Source organism: Pleurodeles waltl, chromosome 2_2, assembly GCF_031143425.1.
Source record: "Pleurodeles waltl isolate 20211129_DDA chromosome 2_2, aPleWal1.hap1.20221129, whole genome shotgun sequence".
NCBI classification, from domain to species: domain Eukaryota; kingdom Metazoa; phylum Chordata; class Amphibia; order Caudata; family Salamandridae; genus Pleurodeles; species Pleurodeles waltl.
In genome coordinates, this window is record NC_090439.1 from 1,132,987,761 (window position 1) to 1,133,013,878 (window position 26,118).

A 26,118-nucleotide genomic window follows, 5' to 3' on the forward strand; every position below is an offset into this window, starting at 1 on the left:
CGCCATTTCTCACTTACGGTACACTCTTCCCTCCTCCTCTGATCTCTTGCTCCCTCCATCTCTCTCCTCCCTCCGACCCTCCTGTGTTTGCTGCAACTAATCTTGGGGAGCCGTAGAAGGTGACAGAGGCTCCAGGAGTGGCCATGGGCTTTCCAAACCAGTCTCCAATAGATTTCTCCAGCTCACCTGTGATATTCCCTGACAATGAAAGGCCAGTCCATACCTGGTTCCTGCTACTGTCAAAGAAGCTCCATTTTGAAGCATTTTCCCGGGTGCCAGAGCAGTCATCTAGGATTATGTGATATATTGAGCAGAATGGACAGGGGCATACAAGAAATGGAAAAGTGTTACAAACAGGTGGAATGTCCAGTTTCTTACTACTGACTGATGAGGGTAAACTGAGGAGGAAATAAGGCAACTGTAGGAGGCTGGCCTAGCTTATAGTGGGTACCTTGTGATACTTACACCTTGTGCCAGATCCAGTTATCCCTTATTAGTAGAATAGAGGTGTTCTAGCAGCTTAGGCTGGTAGAGGTAGCTGTAGCAGAGTAGCTTAGGCGGAACTAGGAGACATGCAAAGCTCCTACTATACCACTTATATCATATAGCACTATATCATAGGAAACAACAAAACTCAGAGTTACTAAAAATTAAGGTACTTTATTTTAGTGACAATATGCCAAAGGTATCTCAGAGGATACCCTCACTTAGGAGGTAAGTAATATACACAAATTATATGTACACAAACCAAAAACAGGTTACAGTTAGAAAAGTAGTGCAAACAATGTAGAATCACAATAGAATGCAATAGGTAGAAATAGGCCTAGAGGCAACACACACCATATACTCCAAAAGTAGAATGCGAACCAAAAATGGACCCCAGGCCTAGTGTAGGTTGTAGAGGGTCACTGGGACTGTTAGAAAACACTAAGGGTGTCCAAGATACCCAACCCCAAGACCCTGAAGAGTTGGGGTAAAGTCACCCTACTACCCCAGAAAGACAGTAAAGTCGAGATAGGGGATTTTGCAAGGACAACAACTGCCAGCAAAACACTGAAGACGGATTCCTGGACCTGAGGACCTGTAAAGGTAGGGGACCAAGTCCAAGAGTCACACAAGTGTCCGGGGGGCAGGAGCCCACCAAACCCCGGATGAAGGTGCAAAAGGGTTGCCTCCGGGTGGAAGAACCCAAAGATTCTGCAACAACAAAAGGTGCCAGGAACTTCTCCTTTGGTCAGAGGATGTCCCACGGCGTGCTGAAGGAAGCAGAGTTATTTCCACGCAGAAATACCGCAAACACAGTCGCAGTAGAGGATTTTGGGTGCTGCTACAGCCCAGGAAGGACCAGGAGGTCGTCCCTTGGAGGAGGAGACAGAGGGGGCACCTAGCAACTCAGAGAGCCCCCGCAGAAGCAAGCAGCACCCGCAGAAGTACCGGAACAGGCAGTTAGAAGATCTGAGGACAGCGGTCATTTCAGAGTCACAAAGGAGGGTCCCACGACGTCGGAGTCCAACTCAGCAAGTTGGGCAATGCAGGACGGAGTGCTGGGGACCTGGGCTAGGCTGTGCGCAAAGGAAGTCTTGGAAAAGTGCACAGAAGCCCGAGCAGCTGCAGATCATGCAGTACACAGGATTACTGTCAGGCGTAGGGAGGCAAGGACTTACCTCCACCAAATTTGGACAGAAGGGCCACTGGACTGTGGGAGACACTTGAACCCAGCTCCTGTGTTCCAGGGACCATGCTCATCAGGATGAGAGGGGACCCAGAGGACCGGTGATGCAGAAGTTTGGTGCCTGTGTTAGCAGGGGGAAGATTCCGTCGACCCACAGGAGATTTCTTCTTGGCTTCCAGTGCAGGGTGAAGGCAGACAGCCCTCAGAGCATGCACCACCAGGAAAGAGTCGAGAAAGCCGGTAGGATGAGGCGCTACAATGTTGCTGGTAGCCTTCTTGCTACTTTGTTGTGGTTTTGCAGGCATCCTGGAGCAGTCAGCAGTCGATCCTTGGCAGAAGTCGAAGAGGGAAGTGTAGAGGAACTCTAGTGAGCTCTTGCATTCGTTATTTGAGGAGTAGCCCAGAGGAGAGACCCTAAATAGCCCACAGAGGAGGATTGGCTACTGAGAAAGGTAAGCACCTATCAGGAGGGGTCTCTGAGGTCACCTGCTGGCACAGGCCACTCAGAGCTGTCCATTGTTCCCTCACACCTCTGCATCCAAGATGGCAGAGGTCTGGGACACACTGGAGGAGATCTGGCGACCTCCCCTGGGCGGTGCTGGTCAGGGGAGTGGTCACTCCCCTTTCCTTTGTCCAGTTTCGCACCAGAGAAGGGCTGGGGGATCCCTGAACGGGTGTAGACTGGCTTATGCAGAGAGGGCACCATTTGTGCCCATTAAAGCATTTCCAGAGGCTGGGGGAGGCTACTCCTCCCCAGCCCTTCACATGTATTTCCAAAGGGAGAGGGTGTAACACCCTCTCTCAGAGGAAATCCTTTGTTCTGCCTTCCTGGGACCAGGCTGCCCAGGCCCGGGGGGGGGGGCAGAAACTTGTCTGAGGGGTTGGCAGCAGCAGTAGCTGCAGTGGAGACCCCAGAAAGTTAGTTTGGCAGTACCCGGGTTCTGTGCTAGAGACCCGGGGATGCATCGAATTGTCCGCCATGGTCGGAGTTACCATTGTGACGGTACATATAGGTATTGACATATATGTAGTGCACGCGTGTAATGGTGTCCCCGCACTCACAAAGTTCGGGAAATTTGCCCTGAACAATATGGGGGAACCTTGGCAAGTGCCAGGGTGCCCACACACTAAGTAACTTGGCACCTAACCTTCACCAAGTGAGGGTTAGACATATAGGTGACTTATAAGTTACTTATGTGCAGTGTAAAATGGCTGTGAAATAACGTGGACGTTATTTTACTCAGGCTGCAGTGGCAGTCCTGTGTAAGAATTGTCTGAGCTCCCCATGGGTGGCAAAATAAATGCTGCAGCCCATAGGAATCTCCTGGACCCCCAATACCCTGGGTACCAGGCTACCATATACAAGGGAATTATAAGGGTTTTCCAGTGTGCCAATGAGAATTGGTAAAGTTAGTCACTAACCTGCAGCGACAATTTTAAAAGCAGAGAGAGCATAAACACTGAGGTTCTGGTTAGCAGAGCCTCAGTGAGACAGTTAGGCATCACACAGGGAACACATATAGGCCACAAACTTATGAGCACTGGGGTCCTGGCTAGCAGGATCCCAGTGACACATATCAAACACACTGACAACATAGGGTTTTCACTATGAGCACTGGGCCCTGACTAGCAGGATCCCAGTGAGACAGTAAGAACACCCACACATAAACTCACAAACAGGCCAAAAGGGGGGGTAACAAGGCTAAAAAGAGGCTACCTTCCTACAGCAACCCACTACTAAATTTTGACGCAAAGACGTACATTTGGTGCACTGTAGTTATTCAATAATTTCGTGTGTCAAAGAGGAGGAGGTGCTGCTCTCTGTTGAGGCTTAGCTCTCAACGGTGCAGCAGGTTAAGTGTTACCAGGACCCATGGGCTACAAGGGACCCTCTCATCCTCAATTACACATGTTTAATTAACAACTTTTTAAAATATATTGTAGTGACCAAATTGGTATATATTTCATAGGTTGTTGCTTTATGGATCTGCACTGTGGCAAAATAATGTATAAAGAAGCTGTGACAAAACTACATACTTGGTTGGCTCAGCTTGCCTGCCATTACCTCCATGTATATATTGCTTATATAGTTAAAAGTAAACAAGGCTTTGCATTATGAGTTCTGCATAGTCCCCACCCTCCCCATGGTCTTCTATGCAGCGACCATCACTCTTCCAGAGAGATAACTCACCATTTCTGCCTTGTTATGCGCCTTCTTCCAAGATAGCATGAGCAGCATACTGAGCGCCATGAGCGAGGCAAAGAACTAGAGATCATTCCTCGGTGTGAGGGAGAATTAATTCTACACAGAAAATCAAAAGATGAACGGATACAGGGAAGTCCAACATGAGATAGGGGCATGATGGTGCTAAAAATGGCCAGGCAGCAATTCCTAAACAGGTGTATTAATGATGTGGCAGAGAACGCTTGAGCAAACGTGGCAGGGTAAAGTCAAGGTCAAGGCTCATATTTCATGCTACGGAATAAATAAAGGTAGGTTCTGATGGGGCACAATTCAGAGGTGTACGTTTTCTCAGTGGATAGAGCATAAGGGTCAGAAGTACTGGTGTACCGAGAACAAGAACATGACTTTCCTGGGGAGGAAAACGCCGAGCTGATGTTTTTAGAGGGTAGCGTGCAGGAGCAGCTGTCAAATAAAGAGGAAGAAAAGAGGGCAGTTTGTTCTAGGGAAGAAGCACTAGAAGCAGAAGGAGAAATGTGTCTCTTGTAGGTGCAATGACGTGAGACATCCCCGGAGGAGGAGGAAGTGGAGAAATCTCTAATCTCTAGGAACGGTGAGCAAGGATCAGTGCGCCCTAAGTGAGAAGCAGACGAGGCTGCATGCTTGGGACACAATGTACCCCCATAACTGGAGGTCACAGTTTTCATATCATGTAAGTAGTTAGCCCATGGGCCAGTACTCTCTGGGGGAGAGGCAGGAGGGGCAACTTTTGTGTCACAGATACTACAGGGTGAGGCATCTCTTGAGGAAAAAAAAGGGAGCTCAGTAGTCTGTAAGGAGGAAGAATAGAAATTGCTTTTTCCATGGGTAGAAACTGAGGAGGCGAAAGTCTTGGGGCAGACAGAACATTTGGTCCCCTTGAAGCAAACATTCTCATCATCACTCTGTAAAGAATAAGCAAGTGGCTCAGTTTTCCTAAATAAGGACCAAGAGCAGGTGGCATTATTACCATGGGTAGAAACTGAGGTGGAAACATTCTTGGGGCAGTCAGAATGGCTGGTCTCCCCGAAGCAAACACCCTCATCAGTACCCTCTGGAGAGTAAGCAAGGGGCTTAGCTTTCGTAAATGAGGACGAAGAGCAGGTGGCATTATTACCATGGGTAGAAACTGAGGAGTCTATATTCTTGGGGCAGACAGAACAGCTGGTCCCCCCGAAGCAAACACCCTCATTGTTACCCTCTAGAGAGTAAGCAAGGGGCTTAGCTTTCCTAAATGAGGACCAAGAGCAGGTGGCATTACTCCCATGGGTAGAAACTGAGGAGTCTATATTCTTGGGGCAGACAGAACAGCTGGTCCCCCGGAAGCAAACACCCTCATCGTCACCCTCTAGAGAGTAAGCGAGGGGCTTAGCTTTCCTAAAAGAGGACCAAGAGCAGGTGGCATTATTACCATGGGTAGAAACTGAGGTGGAAACATTCTTGGGGCAGACAGAACAGCTGCTCCCCCCGAAGCAAACACCCACATCATTACCCTCTAGAGAGTAAGCGAGGGGCTCAATTTTCCTCAATGAAGAGAAAGAAGAGGTGAGATTATTGGTACTCACACCATGAGAGAAGGAACAACTGGAAGAGGAAAGAGTGGGAGGTGTATTCCCTGGCATGAAGACAGAGGGGACAAGATCGCTGGGGCTGGCAGCACAAGTACAAGCATAATTTGGGCATATCGAAGAGCTTAAATTCAGTTGGGAGCTTCCACATGACTCATCATCATCCCATAAGGAAGAAACACTGGGGGAAACATTTCCGCAAGAGACAACAGGTTGGCTGTGGCCACAAGAGGAGCAGGGAGCTCTAGCCTCGGAATCCCTTTCATAGGATAATGTCAGAATATCGTTGTCAAATGTGACCGAGCGCTGTACTTGATTGACAGCCTGGATGTCATTTTTCCCTGAAGGGACAACAGAGAGGTCGTCGTGAATGTCAGATTCCTCTACAAAGGCAACAGAGATGTTATTTTTTTCTGGAGAGACAACTGGGAAATCAGGTGCCATGGGAGAGGCAACAGGGAGATCGGATTTTTCTGGAAAGACGTCTTGGATGTCAGTTTTAACTGGCGAATTGATAGAGAGTTTGGTTTTTACCGGAGAGACATCCTGGGTGTTACTTTGCAGTAGAGAGGTGTCAGAGAGGTCAGTTTTTACTGGAGAGATGTCCTGGGCATCACTTTCCAATGCAGAGCCAAAAGAGAGCATTTTTCCCCCTGGTGAAACAACTAGGTCATCAGTTGCCACTGGAGAGACGTCCTGGACATCAGTCTCCATTAGAAAGGGGGCAAAGAGGTCAGTTTTTACTGGAGAGACATCCTGGGCACCACTTTCCACTGGCAATTCAACAGCCAATTTGTTGTTTTCTGGAGAGACAACTGGGATGCCGGTTTCCACTGACACCTCAGTTTTCACAGAGGAGATGACAATGAGATTAGATTTAACTGGACAGGAAAGAGAGAGATCGCTTTTTACAGGCGAGGAAATGGAAAGGTCAATTTTCTCGGTAGCAGAAAGACCGAGGTCAACTTTGACAAAGAGAGTTTCTTTCACTGGGGTGGAAGGAGATGCATCGCATTTCTCAGTCTCTAAAAAGCAGGCAGGGGAATCCATTTTCTTTAAGGTGGGCATGGAGAGGACTGAATTCTCAGAAGGGTGGGCAGAAGGGTCCATTTTTTCTGTGGAGACAGGGAAATCAGTTTTCTCTTCACCAGAGATACTGTGACTAGTTTCCTCTTGGAAGAAAGGAGGGAGGTTGGTTTTCTCTGTGGTGGAAAAGGATGATACAGCTTTATCTAGCCTCGACATCAAGACCTCAATTGTTTCTGGATGTGGAATAGAAGGTTTGGTGGTCTCTGTGCCAGAGATAGGTAAGCTGGTTTCCTCTGAGAGTAATACAGGGAGGTCATGTTGCTGTGATATCGAGACGTAGGCTTTCTCTATTGTGGAGGAAGAGTAGTCAGGCATCCCTGATGGAACTAAAACAGACTCACTTTTGCCCAAGAGCTGAGGAGGGAGGTCAGGGCTCATGAAAGGTGGAGCAGAATGGTCAGTACACCCTGGCAAAGACATATCAGCAATCCGTTGACTGAGCAGGGAGGTTGGTATTCCCTCTAGCGTCGACCATAGATGTTGGTATTTCTTCAGAGGGAAGCAAATATTTTTGTATTCAATGGAGGGAGCTGCACAGGAGTGGACTTTCTCTAGGTGTGGAACAGATGGGTTCATATCCATTGTGGAAGGCAATAAGAAGCCACTTTCCTGTAAGGTGGAACCAGACAGAAGAGTACAGTCAGTGTCCACTGAAAGAGGAGAAGAGGAGGCACCGCTCTCCACTATGGGAGTAGTAGCTTCTGGTGGGGGAGCAAAGTCAGTGTACACTGAGGGGGGAGAAGAGGAAGCACCACTCTCCACTATGGGAGTAGTAGCTTCTGGTGGGCGAGCAAAGTCAGTGTACACTGAGGGGGGAGAAGAGGAAGCACTGCTCTCCACTATGGGAGAAGTAACCTCTGGTGGGCGATAAAAGTCAGTGTCCACTGAAAGGCGAGAAGTGGAGGCACAGCTCTCCACTATGGGAATAGTAACCTCTGGTGGGCGATAAAAGTCAGTGTACACTGAAAGGCGAGAAGTGGAGGCACAGCTCTCCACTATGGGAATAGTAACCTCTGGTGGGCGATAAAAGTCAGTGTCCACTGAAAGGCGAGAAGTGGAGGCACAGCTCTCCACTATGGGAGTAGTAACCTCTGGCGGGCGATAAAAGTCAGTGTCCACTGAAAGACGAGAAGTGAAGGCACTGCTCTCCACTATGGGAGTAGTAACCTCTGGCGGGCGATAAAAGTCAGTGTCCACTGAAAGGCGAGAAGTGGAGGCACAGCTCTCCACTATGGGAGTAGTAACCTCTGGTGGGCGATAAAAGTCAGTGTACACTGAGGGGGGAGAAGAGGAAGCACTGCTCTCCGCTATGGGAGTAGTAGCTTCTGGTGGACGAGCAACGTCAGTGTACACTGAGGGGGGAGAAGAGGAGGCATCTTTCCTGAAGAGAGATGCAGAGGCACTGCTGTCCACAATGGGAGTAGTAGTCCTTGATGGCACTGGTGCAAGGGCGATAATCTTCGATGAATGAGCATAAATATCTGTTGCCGCAGGAGCTGGTGTAGTAAGATCTATATATGAGGTGGTACACGGAGAAACATTGGTATCTACGACAGGTGTGGAAAAGGTATCGGAAATCCCTCGATGGTGATCAAAGAGATTTCCATCAACCCCAAGGGGAGCGGGGATGGTAACATCCAGTAAGGGGGGAACAGAAGAATCTGTTATTGTCAAGAAGCATACAGAAGCATCTTCTGATGGGGAAGCAAGCCTGTCTGTTACTGAAGGGGCAGGTACCCAGAGATTAGGTATGTCAGTATCTGACACAGGGACAACAACGATGAAGGTACTCCACTCATGAAGGTGTGGAGCTGGTCTTCTACTAGGAGGGCGCCAGACATGTAGATATTTCAAACGATGAGGACAAATATGGCGGTATTCAGAGGAGTCGATATTCTCCGATGGGTGAAAATGAGAGCCAGTTTCTAACACATTGGGTTTCAAAGAGGCAGAAGGTGCGACATCAGTACCCATAGATTCTGGGAGAGTAGGGGTGCCATCCACTAAAGGGGGATCAGAGCAGGTGGGACCCCTTGAATCTGATGAAGCGATAGGAAAGAATGAGGGATCCAGAGCCAGAGATGAGTACAGGTCAAATAGGGATGTTGATGTGCTTTTTTCCAACATATGAGGTTTCAAAGAGGCAGAAGGAGTACCATCAGTATCCAGAGACGCTGGAAGAGAAGGGGTGCCATCCACTAAAGGGGGAACAGAGCAGGTGGCAACCCTTGAATCAGATGAGACAGTAGGGACGAATGAGGGATCCACTGCCAGAGATGAGTACAGGTCAAGCAGGTGTGTTGAAGTGCTTTTTTGCAACATATGAGGTTTCAAAGAGGCAGAAGGAATACCATCAGTATCCAGAGATGCTGGAAGAGAAGATGTGCCGTCCACTAAAGAGGGGACAGAGCAGGTGGCACTGCTTGAATCAGAGGAGCCGATAGGGAAGAATGAGGGATCCACTGCCAGAGATGAGTACAGGTCAAGCAGGTGTGTTGAAGTGTTTTTTTGCAACATATGGGGTTTCAAGGAGGCAGAAGGAGTGCCATCAGTATCCAGAGATGCTGGAAGAGAAGATGTGCCGTTCACTAAAGAGGGGACAGAGCAGGTGGCAAAGTTTAAATCAGAGGAGGCGATAGGGAAGAATGAGGGATCCACTGCCAGAGATGAGTACAGGTCAAGCAGGTGTGTTGAAGTGCTTTTTTCCAACATATGGGGTTTCAAAGAGGCAGAAGGAGTACCATCAGTTTCCAGAAATGCTGGAAGAGGAGATGTGCCGTCCACTAAAGGGGGGACAGAGCAGGTGGCAACGCTTGAATCAGATGAGGCGATAGGGAAGAATGAGGGATCCACTGCCAGGGAAGGGTACAGGTCAAATAGGGGTGTTGAAGTGCTTTTTTCCAACAGATGGGGTTTCAAAGAGGCAGAAGGAGTACCATCAGTATCCAGAGATGCAGGAAGAGAAGGGGTGCCATCCACTAAATGGGTGACAGAGCAGGTGGCACCACTTGAATCAGATGAGGCGACAGGAAAGAATGAGGGATCCACTGCCAGAGATGAGTACAGGTCAAGCAGGTGTGTTGAAGTGCTTTTTTCCAACAGATGGGGCTTCAAAGAGGCAGGAGTACCATCAGTATCCAGAGATGCAGGAAGAGAAGGGGTGCCATCCACTAAAAGGGGAACAGAGCAGGTGGCACTGCTTGAATCAGATAAGGTGATAGGGAAGAATGAGGGATTCACTGCCAGAGATGAGTACAGGTCAAGCAGGTGTGTTGAAGTGCTTTTTTGCAACATATGGGGTTTCAAAGAGGCAGAAGGAGTACCATCAGTATCCAGAGATGCTGGAAGAGAAGGGGTGCCGTCCACTAAAGGGGGGACTGAGCAGGTGGCAAGGCTTGAATCAGAGGAGGCGATAGGGAAGAATGAGGGATCCACTGCCAGGGGAGAGTACAGGTCAAACAGGGATGTCGATGCGCTTTTTTCCAAGATATGGGGTTTCAAAGAGGCAGAAGGAGTACCATCAGTATCCAGAGATGCTGGAAGAGAAGGGGTGCCGTCCACTAAGGGGGGGACAGAGCAGGTGGCAACGCTTGAATCAGATGAGGTGATAGGGAAGAATGAGGGATCCACTGCCAGGGAAGGGTACAAGTCAAACAGGGATGTCGATGCGCTTTTTTCCAAGATATGGGGTTTCAAAGAGGCAGAAGGAGTACCATCAGTATCCAGAGATGCTGGAAGAGAAGGGGTGCCGCCCACTAAAGGGGAGACAGAGCAGGTGGCAACGCTTGGAACAGATGAGATAGTAGGGAAGAATGAGGGATCCACTGCCAGGGGAGGGAACAGGTCAAATAGGGATGTTGATGTGCTTTTTTCCAACATATGGGGTTTCAAAGAGGCAGAAGGAGTACCATCAGTATCCAGAGATGCTGTAAGAGAAGGGGTGCCGTCCACTAAAGGGGGGACAGAGCAGGTGGCAACGCTTGAATCAGATGAGGTGATAGGGAAGAATGAGGGATCCACTGCCAGGGAAGGGTACAGGTCAAATAGGGATGTCAATGTGCTTTTTTGCAACATATGGGGTTTCAAAGAGGAAGAAGGAGTACCATCAGTATCCAGAGATGCTGGAAGAGAAGGACTGCCATCCACTAAATGGGTGACAGAGCAGGTGGCACCACTTGAATCAGATGAGGCGATAGGAAAGAATGAGGGATCCACTGCCAGGGAAGGGTACAGGTCAAATAGGGATGTCGATGTGCTTTTTTGCAACATATGGGGTTTCAAAGGGGCAGAAGGAGTACCAGCAGTATCCAGAGATGCTGGAAGAGAAGGGGTGCCGTCCACTAAAGGGGAGACAGAGCAGGTGGCAACGCTTGGAACAGATGACATAGTAGGGAAGAATGAGGGATCCACTACCAGGGGAGGGAACAGGTCAAATAGGGATGTCGATGTGCTTTTTTCCAACATATGGGGTTTCAAAGAGGCAGAAGGAGTACCATCAGTATCCAGAGATGCTGTAAGAGAAGGGGTGCCGTCCACTAAGGGGGGGACAGAGCAGGTGGCAACGCTTGAATCAGATGAGGTGATAGGGAAGAATGAGGGATCCACTGCCAGGGAAGGGTACAGGTCAAATAGGGATGTCGATGTGCTTTTTTCCAACATATGGGGTTTCAAAGAGGCAGAAGGAGTACCATCAGTATCCAGAGATGCTGGAAGAGAAGGGGTGCCGTCCACTAAGGGGGGGACAGAGCAGGTGGCAACGCTTGAATCAGATGAGGCGATAGGGAAGAATGAGGGATCCACTGCCAGGGAAGGGTACAAGTCAAATAGGGGTGTTGAAGTGCTTTTTTCCAACATATGGGGTTTCAAAGAGGCAGAAGGAGTACCATCAGTATCCAGAGATGCTGGAAGAGAAGGGGTGCCATCCACTAAATGGGTGACAGAGCAGGTGGCACCACTTGAATCAGAGGAGGCAATAGGAAAGAATGAGGGTTCCACTGTGAGGTATGGGTACAGATCAAATAGGGGTGCCCTAGAGGCTGTTTCCAGTGAAGTGTTAGGCAGACGGCTGGAGTCTAAGGCAGGAGCCGAAGATGTATCAGTTTTGCCAGAAGGGTGGATGATGCATACCGAGGAGGTATTATGTCCCGAGGGAGGAGGGAGGTCTGACAGAGGCCCAGAAGTGTTGGTATCTTCCGGGTGAATAGTCTTGGGAGAGGTTAACCCTGGAGACGAGCTAGTATCATCACGATGAGGGCAAACCTGGGGGGTCAGTAATTTAAGGCCAGGCCAGAAGAAGCTCTTTTCCGATGAATCTGAGGTGGAAGAGTGTACGCCTTTTACCTCAGAATGAGGATATATGGTACTGGATCTCTTTATTGAAACGTCAAGCTGTTCCTCAAAGGATTGATCACGGGTGATGTCCTTGCAAGAACAAATAGAGTGGGTGCTGCTAGGGATGGAAGAAGGAAGAGAGGGAGTGGTGCCAGGAATAGAAGAACTAAGAGAAGGGATGGATATGGAAGCACGAATAGGAGCGGTGGTGCCAGGGATGGAAGCATGGAGAGAGGGTGCGGTGTTGTCAGACTTGGGCAAACAGGTGGTACTGTCTAAACGGGAAGAAGCCGCAGACTGCTCAGGAGATGGATTGGCATTGCCTGGCGGGAAAGTGGTGTCTGAGTCTTTCTCCCCAGGACGAGGAGACACAGAGTAGAGTCTCTTCAACAAACATTCAAGATGTTCCGCAAAGGATGGACCACGGGTGTTATTCTTGCGATAAGTAAGTAAGGGAGTAGCGTTGTCGGAAAGAGACGAACGAAGAGAGGGAGGGGGGTTTGCAGGGATGGGAGGAAGAGGGGAGACAGCACGGTTGTCAGGGATGGAAGGGAGAAGGGAGGAAGCAGGGTTGTAGAAGATGGAAGGAGGCAGGGAGGAAGCGGGGTTGTCAAAGATGGAAGGAGGAAGGGGGGACATAGTTTTGTCGGAGGTGGGCAAACGGTTGGTTCTCTCTGAATGGGGACAAGCTGCATGTGGAAGGGGTGGCGGATCAGGTTTAACAGGGGTGAGGTTTGTGTCTATTCTGGGGTCAGATTCCCTGGAGGGGAGGGGAGAGGGGTCATCCTTGTCTAAGGGTTGAGTAGGTTTGGGCTCTTCTAAAGGTGTTGGGGAGGTTGGCACACTGTCCGATTTCTTCTCCGGGGATGGCACAGTTAGAGCACTTTCTACTAGGCTGACACCACAGGTGTCAGCGGTCTCGGAGACTGACATAGGGTTGTTGGTATTTTTCGGGGGGTTAGTATTCTCCGAGGGAATTTGGGGGGTCTGTAAACTAGAGTTATTTTTCGCACGCTCCAAGGCGCACCGGATGCAAGAATCTTTACATTGATCCGAGGTGGTGGCGTCGTCGAGTTTCTCCCCAGGATACAGCTCCTCGAATCTCCTTAGTACTTCTTCAAAGCGCTTCACAAAGGATGGGCTGGGGGGGACGTCCCTGCAAGTACAACGAGAGCTAGAGGTGCTGTCGGGGACAAAAGGGAAGGAGGGAGTGGGGTTGGAGGAAGGGACAGAGGGAGAGGCGCTGGGAGAAGGAGCAGGGGTAGCGGTGTGGGCATCAGTTGGCAGGGGGCACGGTGCCACATTCTCTGCAGGCCGAAGGCGGGTGCCCTTCTCCGGGGCGGGCGGCCTAGAGGCGTCGTTGATGTCCGAGGGCCGCATAGGGGAGAACTGGTTGATATTAGCTAATGGAGGATGCTGTCTATCTGAGGAACTCATGTTGGGGGGCGTCAGAGGCGGGCTTCCTTCGGACTGGGCGCTGCTGCCTGGCCATGTGGGGCGGATGGGCAAGGGAGGGCAGGAGGGAGAGGATGTCTGCAAAGACTGACGTGCTGGGTATTTACTCCGCGCCCATTGTGACCATCACCCGTGATGTCATAATGAAGTGTTTGGACCTTTGCGCAGCGGCTGCGTTTGTTGACTGACGCCGCGGCCGACAGGCTTTGACGCCAATAAGACAGTCAAGCCATCCTGAGTGAGATCTCGCCCCTAACTGTAAATGACACGCCGCCTCGGGGCCACCAGACACAAGGGTTCCCTCAGTGCACCCCTCCTCTGCACAGTGCACACATAGCTACAGCCATCTGTCTTTAAAACGCTCGGGATGCAGGGGCTACTTGGGGGCATCTTCGCCCCCGGGCACTGCTCGGCTAATAAATGACCCAGAGGGAGCGGGTCAAACAGAAAACATAAAACAAGGCTAATTTCGATTTCACCACTGGCGTCACAGAGCCCAGGAGGCCCCTGCAGGGTAAGGTCAGGGGAGCAGTAATTGCCTCGTTTCCATAACCTGCGCCCACCACCAAAAAGCTAGTATTCCAAATTAATTTCTCACTAAGCCTTTGTACACACGTTAGTCTTGTTTCCTGTAATCAGATTTCAACCTGATCCCACCTCAGCTCGAGACGTGGCAATCCATGGCACAGGACTGAAGAATGCATCACCCCTGACCAGGCATGTGTCATCGTAGGGAGGGCAGATCTGTAAATAAACAAATCACCCACCACCCTGTGCACTGCATAGGCACACTCTTGTAATGCTTGGGAATTACCTGTAATGACCTGTAACTATGTACGGGTGTGTGTGTAATAAGCAATAAGTAGTAATATTCACCACTCTCAGGTGTGCCCAGTATGTGTGCAGAAGGGTGTGCCCATGTCATATTATCAGGACAATGACAAAAGACAAATGTTTATAGAGTGGATATCAGTGAAACTAGTTCATATGATCAATTGTTAGCCTGAAAATATGACAGTGACCCATCCTCCTGTGCCCATGCCAGGCACCCTGTGGACATGTCTGATATTACTTTGGCATTGTAGCCCTCTCGACAGTCTAGAAAGACGTTTTGTGCCTCATTCTGGGTTTTGACTCTGGCCAAATACAGGTAACTGGGAATCTTTGTGTATAGTCTGTTTATGTTCTCCGCAACCTCCTCAGTGCTTGAGCTACAGAAAAGGCGTCCTAGCTCTGGGCGAGAACAAAAGCCGAATTACATGGAAACTATCCCTATCTTGAGAAAGCTCATAAACATGGCTACATTACTCTAGAGATCAAGATACTTTTTTTCAGTGATGTGACACATGGTTGAAAAATCTTGGGCCCTGCAGATCAGGTGATCATCAAGTAAGTGAAACAAGGGAGAATTAAGAGTGTGCTTTGGGACATAGGACACGTAATTTAAACAGGAAATCAGTACTAGAGCTTTGGATAACATGCTAACAGGTTCACAGAGGTTTCTACAGAATAGCCATTTATCTGAGAGCAAATGCAATGTGGCAAGTTAGGAAGAGAGGGGGGTGCAGCAATTCAAGCCAAAAGAGAGTTAGGCAATTATAGAATTAGGGAGACACGACTAGGAGTGGCTCCACAATCCATCAGGAGGACACAATGGCCTTAAGCCTTCACGCTCACAAAGGGATAATTGGAAGCCAATAGGTGGATACCACATAGTTAATCAATTCTTTAATGCAACAAGTTGTCTATCAAGACTCCAAGTTAAGCTGTAGGCTCAGAAGGGACTCCAAAATCCTTAGGCCATCAAGTGAATGACCGGCTGGTGTAGTGCTTCCCAAGGACAAGAACTTAAATCTTGTTGGTGTCAGTGCTTAATTTGTCAATAAAAACGTGCCGGGGCCAAAGCTCTCCTCAAACATGTGGCTGTTGCAATTAAATATGCGAGCACGGATTACTGAGGCAGCCTAATCCTGAGGCCATCTCGGACCTCTTTAATCCATTAACAGTCACTCCCTGCCCCTTCACCTCACTCTTGCAGCTTTCTGCTTTCTCCCTTTGTGAAACTTTTTTGTTTTCTCTTCCTCCGTCTTTACCATAGGTGCCTTTTGCTTGCAATAAATGCTTGAGGCAGAAAAACAAGTGCAGGCCTTCAAAAAGAAGTCCTGGTGCCCCTCGCCAGAAACCACCGGCTCAAATAAGCACTGGTCTGTGTTGACATCCGCAACTTGAATTGGAGAGAGAGATGTACAGAGTGCCTTCTTTGTGCTTGTAACTGCTGCTACTCTGTCAGTGTCATATACTACCTTCCCATTGAAAGCACTGGTTCACCTTCAAAGTGTCACTAGTTATCCATGTACCATTGGAGATCATGCAAAGGTGGAACTGATCATAGGTAACTGATTAATAAACTAGGGGGCGTATTTATACTCCGTTTGCGCCGAATGTGCGTCGTTTTTTTCGACGCAAATTCGGCGCAAAACTAACGCCATATTTATACTTTGGCGTTAGACGCGTCTAGCGCCAAAGTATGGGCAAATAGCGTCATTTTTTTGCTTGAACGCCTTCCTTGCGTTAATGAGATGCAAGGAAGGCGTTCCCGTCTAAAAAAATGACGGCAACGCGAATGCGTCGTATTTATACTCCCGGGCAAAAATCACGCCCGGGAGTGGTCGGGTCAAAAAACCCCGCATTTGCGCCACTTTTTAACGCCTGGGTCAGGGTAGGCGTTAAGGGGCCTGTGGGCTCAAAATGAGCTCACAGGTGCCCTCCCCTGCCCCCAGGGACCCCCCCTGCCACCCTTGCTCACCCCAGGAGGACACCCAAGGATGGAGGGACCCATCCCAGGGAACTTAAGGTAAGTTCAGGTAAGTATAAATTATTATTTTTTTTTTTTTTTTGGGTGGCATAGGTGGGCCTTATTTGTGCCCCCCTACATGCCACTATGCCCAATGACCATGCCCAGGGGACATAAGTCCCCTGGGCATGGCCATTGGGCAAGGGGGCATGACTCCTGTCTTTACTAAGACAGGAGTCATGTAAATGGCGTCTGGGCGTCGTTTAAAATGGCGCAAATCGGGTTAAGACGATTTTTTAGCGTCAACCTGACTTGCGCCATTTTTAAGACGCCCTAACGCCATTTTTCCCTACGCCGGCGCTGCCTGGTGTACGTGGTTTTTTTCCACGCACACCAGGCAGCGCCGGTCTGCTTGCGCCGGCTAACGACATTCAATAAATACGGCGCCCGCATGGCGCTTCAGAATGGCGTTAGCCGGTGTGAGAAGGTAGCCTCTTTCTAGCCTTGTTACCCCCACTTTTGGCCTGTTTGTGAGTGTATGTCAGGGTGTTTGTCACTGTTTTCACTGTCTCACTGGGATCCTGATAGCCAGGCCTCAGTGCTCATAGTGAAAACACTATGTTTTCAGTATGGTTGTTAAATGTCACTTGGATCCTGCTGGTCAGGACCCCAGTGCTCATAGGTTTGTGGCCTATATGTATGTGTCACTGGGACCCTGTCACACAGGGCCCCAGTGCTCATAGGTGTGCATGTATATGTTCCCTGTGTGGTGCCTAACTGTCTCACTGAGGCTCTGCTAACCAGAACCTCAGTGGTTATGCTCTCTCATTACTTTCAAATTGTCACTGACAGGCTAGTGACCAATTTTACCAATTTACATTGGCTTACTGGAACACCCTTATAATTCCCTAGTATATGGTACTGAGGTACCCAGGGTATTGGGGTTCCAGGAGATCCCTATGGGCTGCAGCATTTCTTTTGCCACCCATAGGGAGCTCTGACAATTCTTACACAGGCCTGCCACTGCAGCCTGAGTGAAATAACGTCCACGTTATTTCACAGCCATTTTACACTGCACTTAAGTAACTTATAAGTCACCTATATGTCTAACCTTTACCTGGTAAAGGTTAGGTGCAAAGTTACTTAGTGTGAGGGCACCCTGGCACTAGCCAAGGTGCCCCCACATTGTTCAGAGCCAATTCACTGAACTTTGTGAGTGCGGGGACACCATTACACGTGTGCACTACATATAGGTCACTACCTATATGTAGCTTCACCATGGTAACTCCGAATATGGCCATGTAACATGTCTATGATCATGGAATTGCCCCCTCTATGCCATCCTGGCATTGTTGGTACAATTCCATGATCCCAGTGGTCTGTAGCACAGACCCTGGTACTGCCAGACTGCCCTTCCTGGGGTTTCTCTGCAGCTGCTGCCAACCCCTCAGACAGGCAGCTGCCCTCCTGGGGTCCAGCCAGGCCTGGCCCAGGATGGCAGAACAAAGAACTTCCTCTGAGAGAGGGTGTGACACCCTCTCCCTTTGGAAAATGGTGTGAAGGCAGGGGAGGAGTAGCCTCCCCCAGCCTCTGGAAATGCTTTGTTGGGCACAGATGTGCCCAATTCTGCATAAGCCAGTCTACACCGGTTCAGGGACCCCTTAGCCCCTGCTCTGGCGCGAAACTGGACAAAGGAAAGGGGAGTGACCACTCCCCTGACCTGCACCTCCCCTGGGAGGTGTCCAGAGCTCCTCCAGTGTGCTCCAGACCTCTGCCATCTTGGAAACAGAGGTGCTGCTGGCACACTGGACTGCTCTGAGTGGCCAGTGCCACCAGGTGACGTCAGAGACTCCTTGTGATAGGCTCCTTCAGGTGTTAGTAGCCTTTCCTCTCTCCTAGGTAGCCAAACCCTCTTTTCTGGCTATTTAGGGTCTCTGTCTCTGGGGAAACTTCAGATAACGAATGCATGAGCTCAGCCGAGTTCCTCTGCATCTCCCTCTTCACCTTCTGATAAGGAATCGACCGCTGACCGCGCTGGAAGCCTGCAAACCTGCAACATAGTAGCAAAGACGACTACTGCAACTCTGTAACGCTGATCCTGCCGCCTTCTCGACTGTTTTCCTGCTTGTGCATGCTGTGGGGGTAGTCTGCCTCCTCTCTGCACCAGAAGCTCCGAAGAAATCTCCCGTGGGTCGACGGAATCTTCCCCCTGCAACCGCAGGCACCAAAAAGCTGCATTACCGGTCCCTTGGGTCTCCTCTCAGCACGACGAGCGAGGTCCCTCGAATCCAGCGACACCGTCCAAGTGACTCCCACAGTCCAGTGACTCTTCAGCCCAAGTTTGGTGGAGGTAAGTCCTTGCCTCACCTCGCTGGGCTGCATTGCTGGGAACCGCGACTTTGCAAGCTTCTCCGGCCCCTGTGCACTTCCGCCGGAAATCCTGTGTGCACAGCCAAGCCTGGGTCCACGGCACTCTAACCTGCATTGCACGACTTTCTAAGTTGGTCTCCGGCGACGTGGGACTCCTTTGTGCAACTTCGGCGAGCACCGTTTCACGCATCCTCGTAGTGCCTGTTTCTGGCACTTCTCTGGGTGCTACCTGCTTCAGTGAGGGCTCTTTGTCTTGCTCGACGTCCCCTCTCTCTGCAGGTCCAATTTGCGACCTTCTGGTCTCTCCTGGGCCCCAGCAGCGTCCAAAAACGCCAAACGCACGATTTGCGTGTAGCAAGGCTTGTTGGCGTCCATCCGGCGGGAAAACACTTCTTTACGACTCTCCAAGGCGTGGGGGATCCATCCTCCAAAGGGGAAGTCTCTAGCCCTTGTCGTTCCTGCAGTATTCACAGCTCTTCAGCCTAGTAAGAGCTTCTTTGCACCAACCGCTGGCATTTCTTGGGCATCTGCCCATCTCCGAGCTGCTTGTGACTTTTGGACTTGGTCCCCTTGTTCCACAGGTACCCTCAGACAGGAATCCATCGTTGTTGCATTGCTGATTTGTGTTTTCCTTGCATTCTCCCTCTAACACGACTATTTTGTCCTTAGGGGAACTTTAGTGCACTTTGCACTCACTTTTCAGGGTCTTGGGGAGGGTTATTTTTCTAACTCTCACTATTTTCTAATAGTCCCAGCGACCCTCTACAAGGTCACATAGGTTTGGGGTCCATTCGTGGTTCGCATTCCACTTCTGGAGTATATGGTTTGTGTTGCCCCTATCCCTATGTTTCCCCATTGCATCCTATTGTAACTATACATTGTTTGCACTGTTTTCTAAGACTATACTGCATATTTTTGCTATTGTGTATATATATCTTGTGTATATTTCCTATCCTCTCACTGAGGGTACACTCTAAGATACTTTGGCATATTGTCATAAAAATAAAGTACCTTTATTTTTAGTATAACTGTGTATTGTGTTTTCTTATGATATTGTGCATATGACACTAAGTGGTACTGTAGTAGCTTCACACGTCTCCTAGTTCAGCCTAAGCTGCTCTGCTAAGCTACCATTATCTATCAGCCTAAGCTGCTAGACACCCTATACACTAATAAGGGATAACTGGGCCTGGTGCAAGGTGCAAGTACCCCTTGGTACTCACTACAAGCCAGTCCAGCCTCCTACATTGGTTGTGCAGCGGTGGGATAAGTGCTTTGAGACTACTTACCACTCTTGTCATTGTACTTTTCATAAGAGAAAAATATACAAAACAAGGTCAGTGTATATACACATAGCCAAAAAGTTTTGCATTTCCTCTTTTCACTCTTTTCTAAGTGCTGAAAAGTACTTCTAAACTTTTCAAAAAGTTCTTAAAAGTTTTAAAAGTTTTTTTCTGTCTTTCCAAAAAGTTCTGAAAACTTTTTTCTCTTTTTCTATCACTTTAACTCTCTCTAAAAAATGTCTGGCACAGGAAAAAATGTTGAACTGTCCAAACTTGCATATGATCACCTTAGCTGGAAAGGAGCAAGGAGTCTCTGCATAGAGAGAGGTTTGAGTGTAGGGAAGAATCCTTCCTTAGAACTGTTAATTAATATGCTTAGAGTACAGGATAAGGCCATAAGTGCCCAATCTGTAGAAAAAGTAGCTAATGGTTCTCAATCTGATCCAGGGACTCCCCCAGGAAAAGGTTCAGGAAAGAAACTTCTCAGCCTGCCCATTACTAGACAGTCTAGCATAGTTGGTACAGAGGTTGAATCACACCATACTGATGATGTGATCTCACATTATGCTGGTAGCCAAGCTGTTAGGGTGCCCTCTGTAAGGGACAGGTCTCCTTCTGTTCATTCCCATCATACCTCTGTATCTAGAAATGTCCCTCCCACCCACCCTGATGACAGATTGTTAGAAAGAGAGCTCAATAGATTGAGAGTGGAACAAACCAGACTGAAGCTCAAGAAGCAACAGCTGGATTTGGATAGACAGTCTTTAGAAATAGAGAGGGAAAGACAGAAGTTGGGTTTAGATACCCATGGTGGCAGCAGCAGTATTCCCCATAGTCATCCTGCAAAAGAGCATGATTCCAGGAATCTGCACAAGATAGTTCCCCCTTATAAGGAGGGGGATGACATTAACAAGTGGTTTGCTGCACTTGAGAGGGCCTGTGCTGTACAGGATGTCCCTCAAAAGCAGTGGGCTGCTATCCTATGGCTATCATTTAGTGGAAAGGGTAGGGATAGACTCCTTACTGTGAAAGAAAGTGATGCCAATAATTTTACAGTTCTTAAGAATGCACTCCTGGATGGTTATGGCTTAACCACTGAACAGTACAGGATAAAGTTCAGAGAGACCAAAAAGGAGTCTTCACAAGACTGGGTTGATTTTATTGACCATTCAGTGAAGGCCTTGGAGGTGTGGTTACATGGCAGTAAAGTTACTGATTATGAAAGCCTGTATAACACAATCCTGAGAGAGCATATACTTAATAATTGTGTGTCTGATTTGTTGCACCAGTACCTGGTAGACTCTGATCTGACCTCTCCCCAAGAATTGGGAAAGAAGGCAGACAAATGGGTCAGAACAAGGGTGAACAGAAAAGTTCATACAGGGGGTGACAAAGATGGCAATAAGAAGAAAGATGGTGAAAAATCTCAAGATAAGCATGGGGATAAGGGTAAAACCAAAGATCCCACTTCAAATCTTAAACACTCTTCAGAGGGTGGGGATAAAACAAATTCTTCCTCTTCTTCCCAACCTGCACACATTAAAAAGCCTTGGTGCTTTGTGAGTAAAAATAGAGGCCATAGGCCAAGGGATAAGTCCTGTCCAGGTAAACCCCCTGAGCCTACCACCACTAATACATCAAGCTCTAGTGCCCCTAGCAGTAGTGGTACTAGTGGTGGGACTGCTGGCAACAGTCAAGCAAAGGGTGTAGTTGGGTTCACTTATGGGTCCATAGTGGAAACTGATGTCATCAGTCCCAAGACAGTTTCTGTCACACCTAGTGGCATTGGCCTTGCCACACTGGCTGCTTGTCCCCTTACAATGGATAAGTACAGGCAGACAGTTTCAATAAATGGTGTTGAGGCCTTGGCCTACAGGGACACAGGTGCCAGTTTCACTTTGGTGACTGAAAACCTAGTGCCTCCTGAACAACACATCATTGGACAACAGTATAAGATTATTGATGTCCATAACTCCACTAAGTTTCTTCCCTTAGCTATAATTCAGTTTAGTTGGGGTGGAGTTACTGGCCCTAAGCAGGTGGTGGTATCACCTAGCTTACCTGTAGACTGTCTCTTAGGTAATGACCTAGAGGCCTCAGGTTGGGCTGATGTAGAGTTTTATGCCCATGCAGCCATGCTGGGCATCCCTGAGGAATTGTTCCCTCTCATTTCAAGTGAAATGAAAAAGCAAAGGAGAGAAGGCCTGAAAACTCAGGATCCCTCTCCATCAACAGGTAAAAAGGGTATCACAGTATCCCCTAACCACCCTACCATTCAGGATACTATTCCTGTGGTGGGAGAAACCTCTCCTGGGGTGGCACCTGTTCCAAGGGAATCATCAGCTGGCAAAGCTGGACTCCCTGAGGTGGAAATACCTCTCTGTGGGATAACTAACATTGGTGAGAAAAACAGCACCATTTTAGTTAACATGGAGCATCCCTCCAACCCTCCCAGAGAAACTTTAGTGCAGAAACCCTGCACTGCCTCACAACACTTAGGACAGCATCCCTGCCCTAGTGTGGAGCTGATAGGACAGCATCCCTGCCCTGCTCCAACCCAAGAGAAACAGCATCCCTGTTCTCTCTTCCAGCCATATGGACAAAGTTTTTGCCCAGCTATGGCTTTTCTGAGACAGCATCCCTGTCTGGCATTTCCATCACTACAAATAGGTTCAGTGGACAATTCCCACTGCTCTAAACTAAAACTTACTGATAGAAACTCTGAAAATACATCTTCACATTGTTGCTTAGCTAAAAAACTTCAAACAGGGTGGTTTACATCCCCACAGGGAAGTAACCATATAGTGGATGATAAAGGGAGTAACCAGTCTATTGCAGAGCTACTCTCTACTTATCACCACTTAGACAATAAAGTCTCAACTGGCCAAGGTTAGCCTTATTGTCCTTCGTTTGGGGGGGGGTTGTGTGAGAAGGTAGCCTCTTTCTAGCCTTGTTACCCCCACTTTTGGCCTGTTTGTGAGTGTATGTCAGGGTGTTTGTCACTGTTTTCACTGTCTCACTGGGATCCTGATAGCCAGGCCTCAGTGCTCATAGTGAAAACACTATGTTTTCAGTATGGTTGTTATATGTCACTGGGATCCTGCTGGTCAGGACCCCAGTGCTCATAGGTTTGTGGCCTATATGTATGTGTCACTGGGACCCTGTCACACAGGGCCCCAGTGCTCATAGGTGTGCATGTATATGTTCCCTGTGTGGTGCCTAACTGTCTCACTGAGGCTCTGCTAACCAGAACCTCAGTGGTTATGCTCTCTCATTACTTTCAAATTGTCACTGACAGGCTAGTGACCAATTTTACCAATTTACATTGGCTTACTGGAACACCCTTATAATTCCCTAGTATATGGTACTGAGGTACCCAGGGTATTGGGGTTCCAGGAGATCCCTATGGGCTGCAGCATTTCTTTTGCCACCCATAGGGAGCTCTGACAATTCTTACACAGGCCTGCCACTGCAGCCTGAGTGAAATAACGTCCACGTTATTTCACAGCCATTTTACACTGCACTTAAGTAACTTATAAGTCACCTATATGTCTAACCTTTACCTGGTAAAGGTTAGGTGCAAAGTTACTTAGTGTGAGGGCACCCTGGCACTAGCCAAGGTGCCCCCACATTGTTCAGAGCCAATTCACTGAACTTTGTGAGTGCGGGGACACCATTACACGCGTGCACTACATATAGGTCACTACCTATATGTAGCTTCACCATGGTAACTCCGAATATGGCCATGTAACATGTCTATGATCATGGAATTGCCCCCTCTATGCCATCCTGGCATTGTTGGTACAATTCCATGATCCCAGTGGTCTGTAGCACAGACCCTGGTACTGCCAGACTGCCCTTCCTGGGGTTTCTCTGCAGCTGCTGCTGCTGCCAACCCCTCAGACAGGCAGCTGCCCTCCTGGGGTCCAGCCAGGCCTGGCCCAGGATGGCAGAACAAAGAACTTCCTCTGAGAGAGGGTGTGACACCCTCTCCCTTTGGAAAATGGTGTGAAGGCAGGGGAGGAGTAGCCTCCCCCAGCCTCTGGAAATGCTTTGTTGGGCACAGATGTGCCCAATTCTGCATAAGCCAGTCTACACCGGTTCAGGGACCCCTTAGCCCCTGCTCTGGCGCGAAACTGGACAAAGGAAAGGGGAGTGACCACTCCCCTGACCTGCACCTCCCCTGGGAGGTGTCCAGAGCTCCTCCAGTGTGCTCCAGACCTCTGCCATCTTGGAAACAGAGGTGCTGCTGGCACACTGGACTGCTCTGAGTGGCCAGTGCCACCAGGTGACGTCAGAGACTCCTTGTGATAGGCTCCTTCAGGTGTTAGTAGCCTTTCCTCTCTCCTAGGTAGCCAAACCCTCTTTTCTGGCTATTTAGGGTCTCTGTCTCTGGGGAAACTTCAGATAACGAATGCATGAGCTCAGCCGAGTTCCTCTGCATCTCCCTCTTCACCTTCTGATAAGGAATCGACCGCTGACCGCGCTGGAAGCCTGCAAACCTGCAACATAGTAGCAAAGACGACTACTGCAACTCTGTAACGCTGATCCTGCCGCCTTCTCGACTGTTTTCCTGCTTGTGCATGCTGTGGGGGTAGTCTGCCTCCTCTCTGCACCAGAAGCTCCGAAGAAATCTCCCGTGGGTCGACGGAATCTTCCCCCTGCAACCGCAGGCACCAAAAAGCTGCATTACCGGTCCCTTGGGTCTCCTCTCAGCACGACGAGCGAGGTCCCTCGAATCCAGCGACACCGTCCAAGTGACTCCCACAGTCCAGTGACTCTTCAGCCCAAGTTTGGTGGAGGTAAGTCCTTGCCTCACCTCGCTGGGCTGCATTGCTGGGAACCGCGACTTTGCAAGCTTCTCCGGCCCCTGTGCACTTCCGGCGGAAATCCTGTGTGCACAGCCAAGCCTGGGTCCACGGCACTCTAACCTGCATTGCACGACTTTCTAAGTTGGTCTCCGGCGACGTGGGACTCCTTTGTGCAACTTCGGCGAGCACCGTTTCACGCATCCTCGTAGTGCCTGTTTCTGGCACTTCTCCGGGTGCTACCTGCTTCAGTGAGGGCTCTTTGTCTTGCTCGACGTCCCCTCTCTCTGCAGGTCCAATTTGCGACCTTCTGGTCCCTCCTGGGCCCCAGCAGCGTCCAAAAACGCCAAACGCACGATTTGCGTGTAGCAAGGCTTGTTGGCGTCCATCCGGCGGGAAAACACTTCTGTACGACTCTCCAAGGCGTGGGGGATCCATCCTCCAAAGGGGAAGTCTCTAGCCCTTGTCGTTCCTGCAGTATTCACAGCTCTTCAGCCTAGTAAGAGCTTCTTTGCACCAACCGCTGGCATTTCTTGGGCATCTGCCCATCTCCGAGCTGCTTGTGACTTTTGGACTTGGTCCCCTTGTTCCACAGGTACCCTCAGACAGGAATCCATCGTTGTTGCATTGCTGATTTGTGTTTTCCTTGCATTCTCCCTCTAACACGACTATTTTGTCCTTAGGGGAACTTTAGTGCACTTTGCACTCACTTTTCAGGGTCTTGGGGAGGGTTATTTTTCTAACTCTCACTATTTTCTAATAGTCCCAGCGACCCTCTACAAGGTCACATAGGTTTGGGGTCCATTCGTGGTTCGCATTCCACTTCTGGAGTATATGGTTTGTGTTGCCCCTATCCCTATGTTTCCCCATTGCATCCTATTGTAACTATACATTGTTTGCACTGTTTTCTAAGACTATACTGCATATTTTTGCTATTGTGTATATATATCTTGTGTATATTTCCTATCCTCTCACTGAGGGTACACTCTAAGATACTTTGGCATATTGTCATAAAAATAAAGTACCTTTATTTTTAGTATAACTGTGTATTGTGTTTTCTTATGATATTGTGCATATGACACTAAGTGGTACTGTAGTAGCTTCACACGTCTCCTAGTTCAGCCTAAGCTGCTCTGCTAAGCTACCATTATCTATCAGCCTAAGCTGCTAGACACCCTATACACTAATAAGGGATAACTGGGCCTGGTGCAAGGTGCAAGTACCCCTTGGTACTCACTACAAGCCAGTCCAGCCTCCTACAGCCGGCGCAAAATTTTTTGACGCTAAACTGCGTTAGCGCAGTTTAGCGTCAAAAAGTATAAATACGGGCCTAGGTGTCCATAGCACAGGAATAGAAGGGAAACCGTAAGAAACAATAAGGGCCATCAGCTGTGTGACAAATTATTAAAAGGAGGAGGGCTGAGAGAAAAGCCATGCTGGGCCTTACAGTGAAATTGGGAAGCAGTAGATTGTAAAGGAGGACGTTCTATGCCTCAATAGTGTTTCTGAATATCTGCCAAAATCAAT

General features: G+C 49.0%; 1 protein-coding gene across 1 annotated transcript; it reads right to left on the reverse strand.

The window, feature by feature from the left end:
* Positions 1–4,129: 4,129 nt before the first annotated feature.
* On the reverse strand, positions 4,130–13,318 carry LOC138278663 (serine-rich adhesin for platelets-like). The gene has a single exon (XM_069219271.1). The coding sequence runs from the start codon at positions 13,316–13,318 to the stop codon at positions 4,130–4,132; it is 9,189 nt and encodes a 3,062-aa protein (XP_069075372.1).
* Between the last annotated feature and the right edge of the window lie 12,800 nt (positions 13,319–26,118).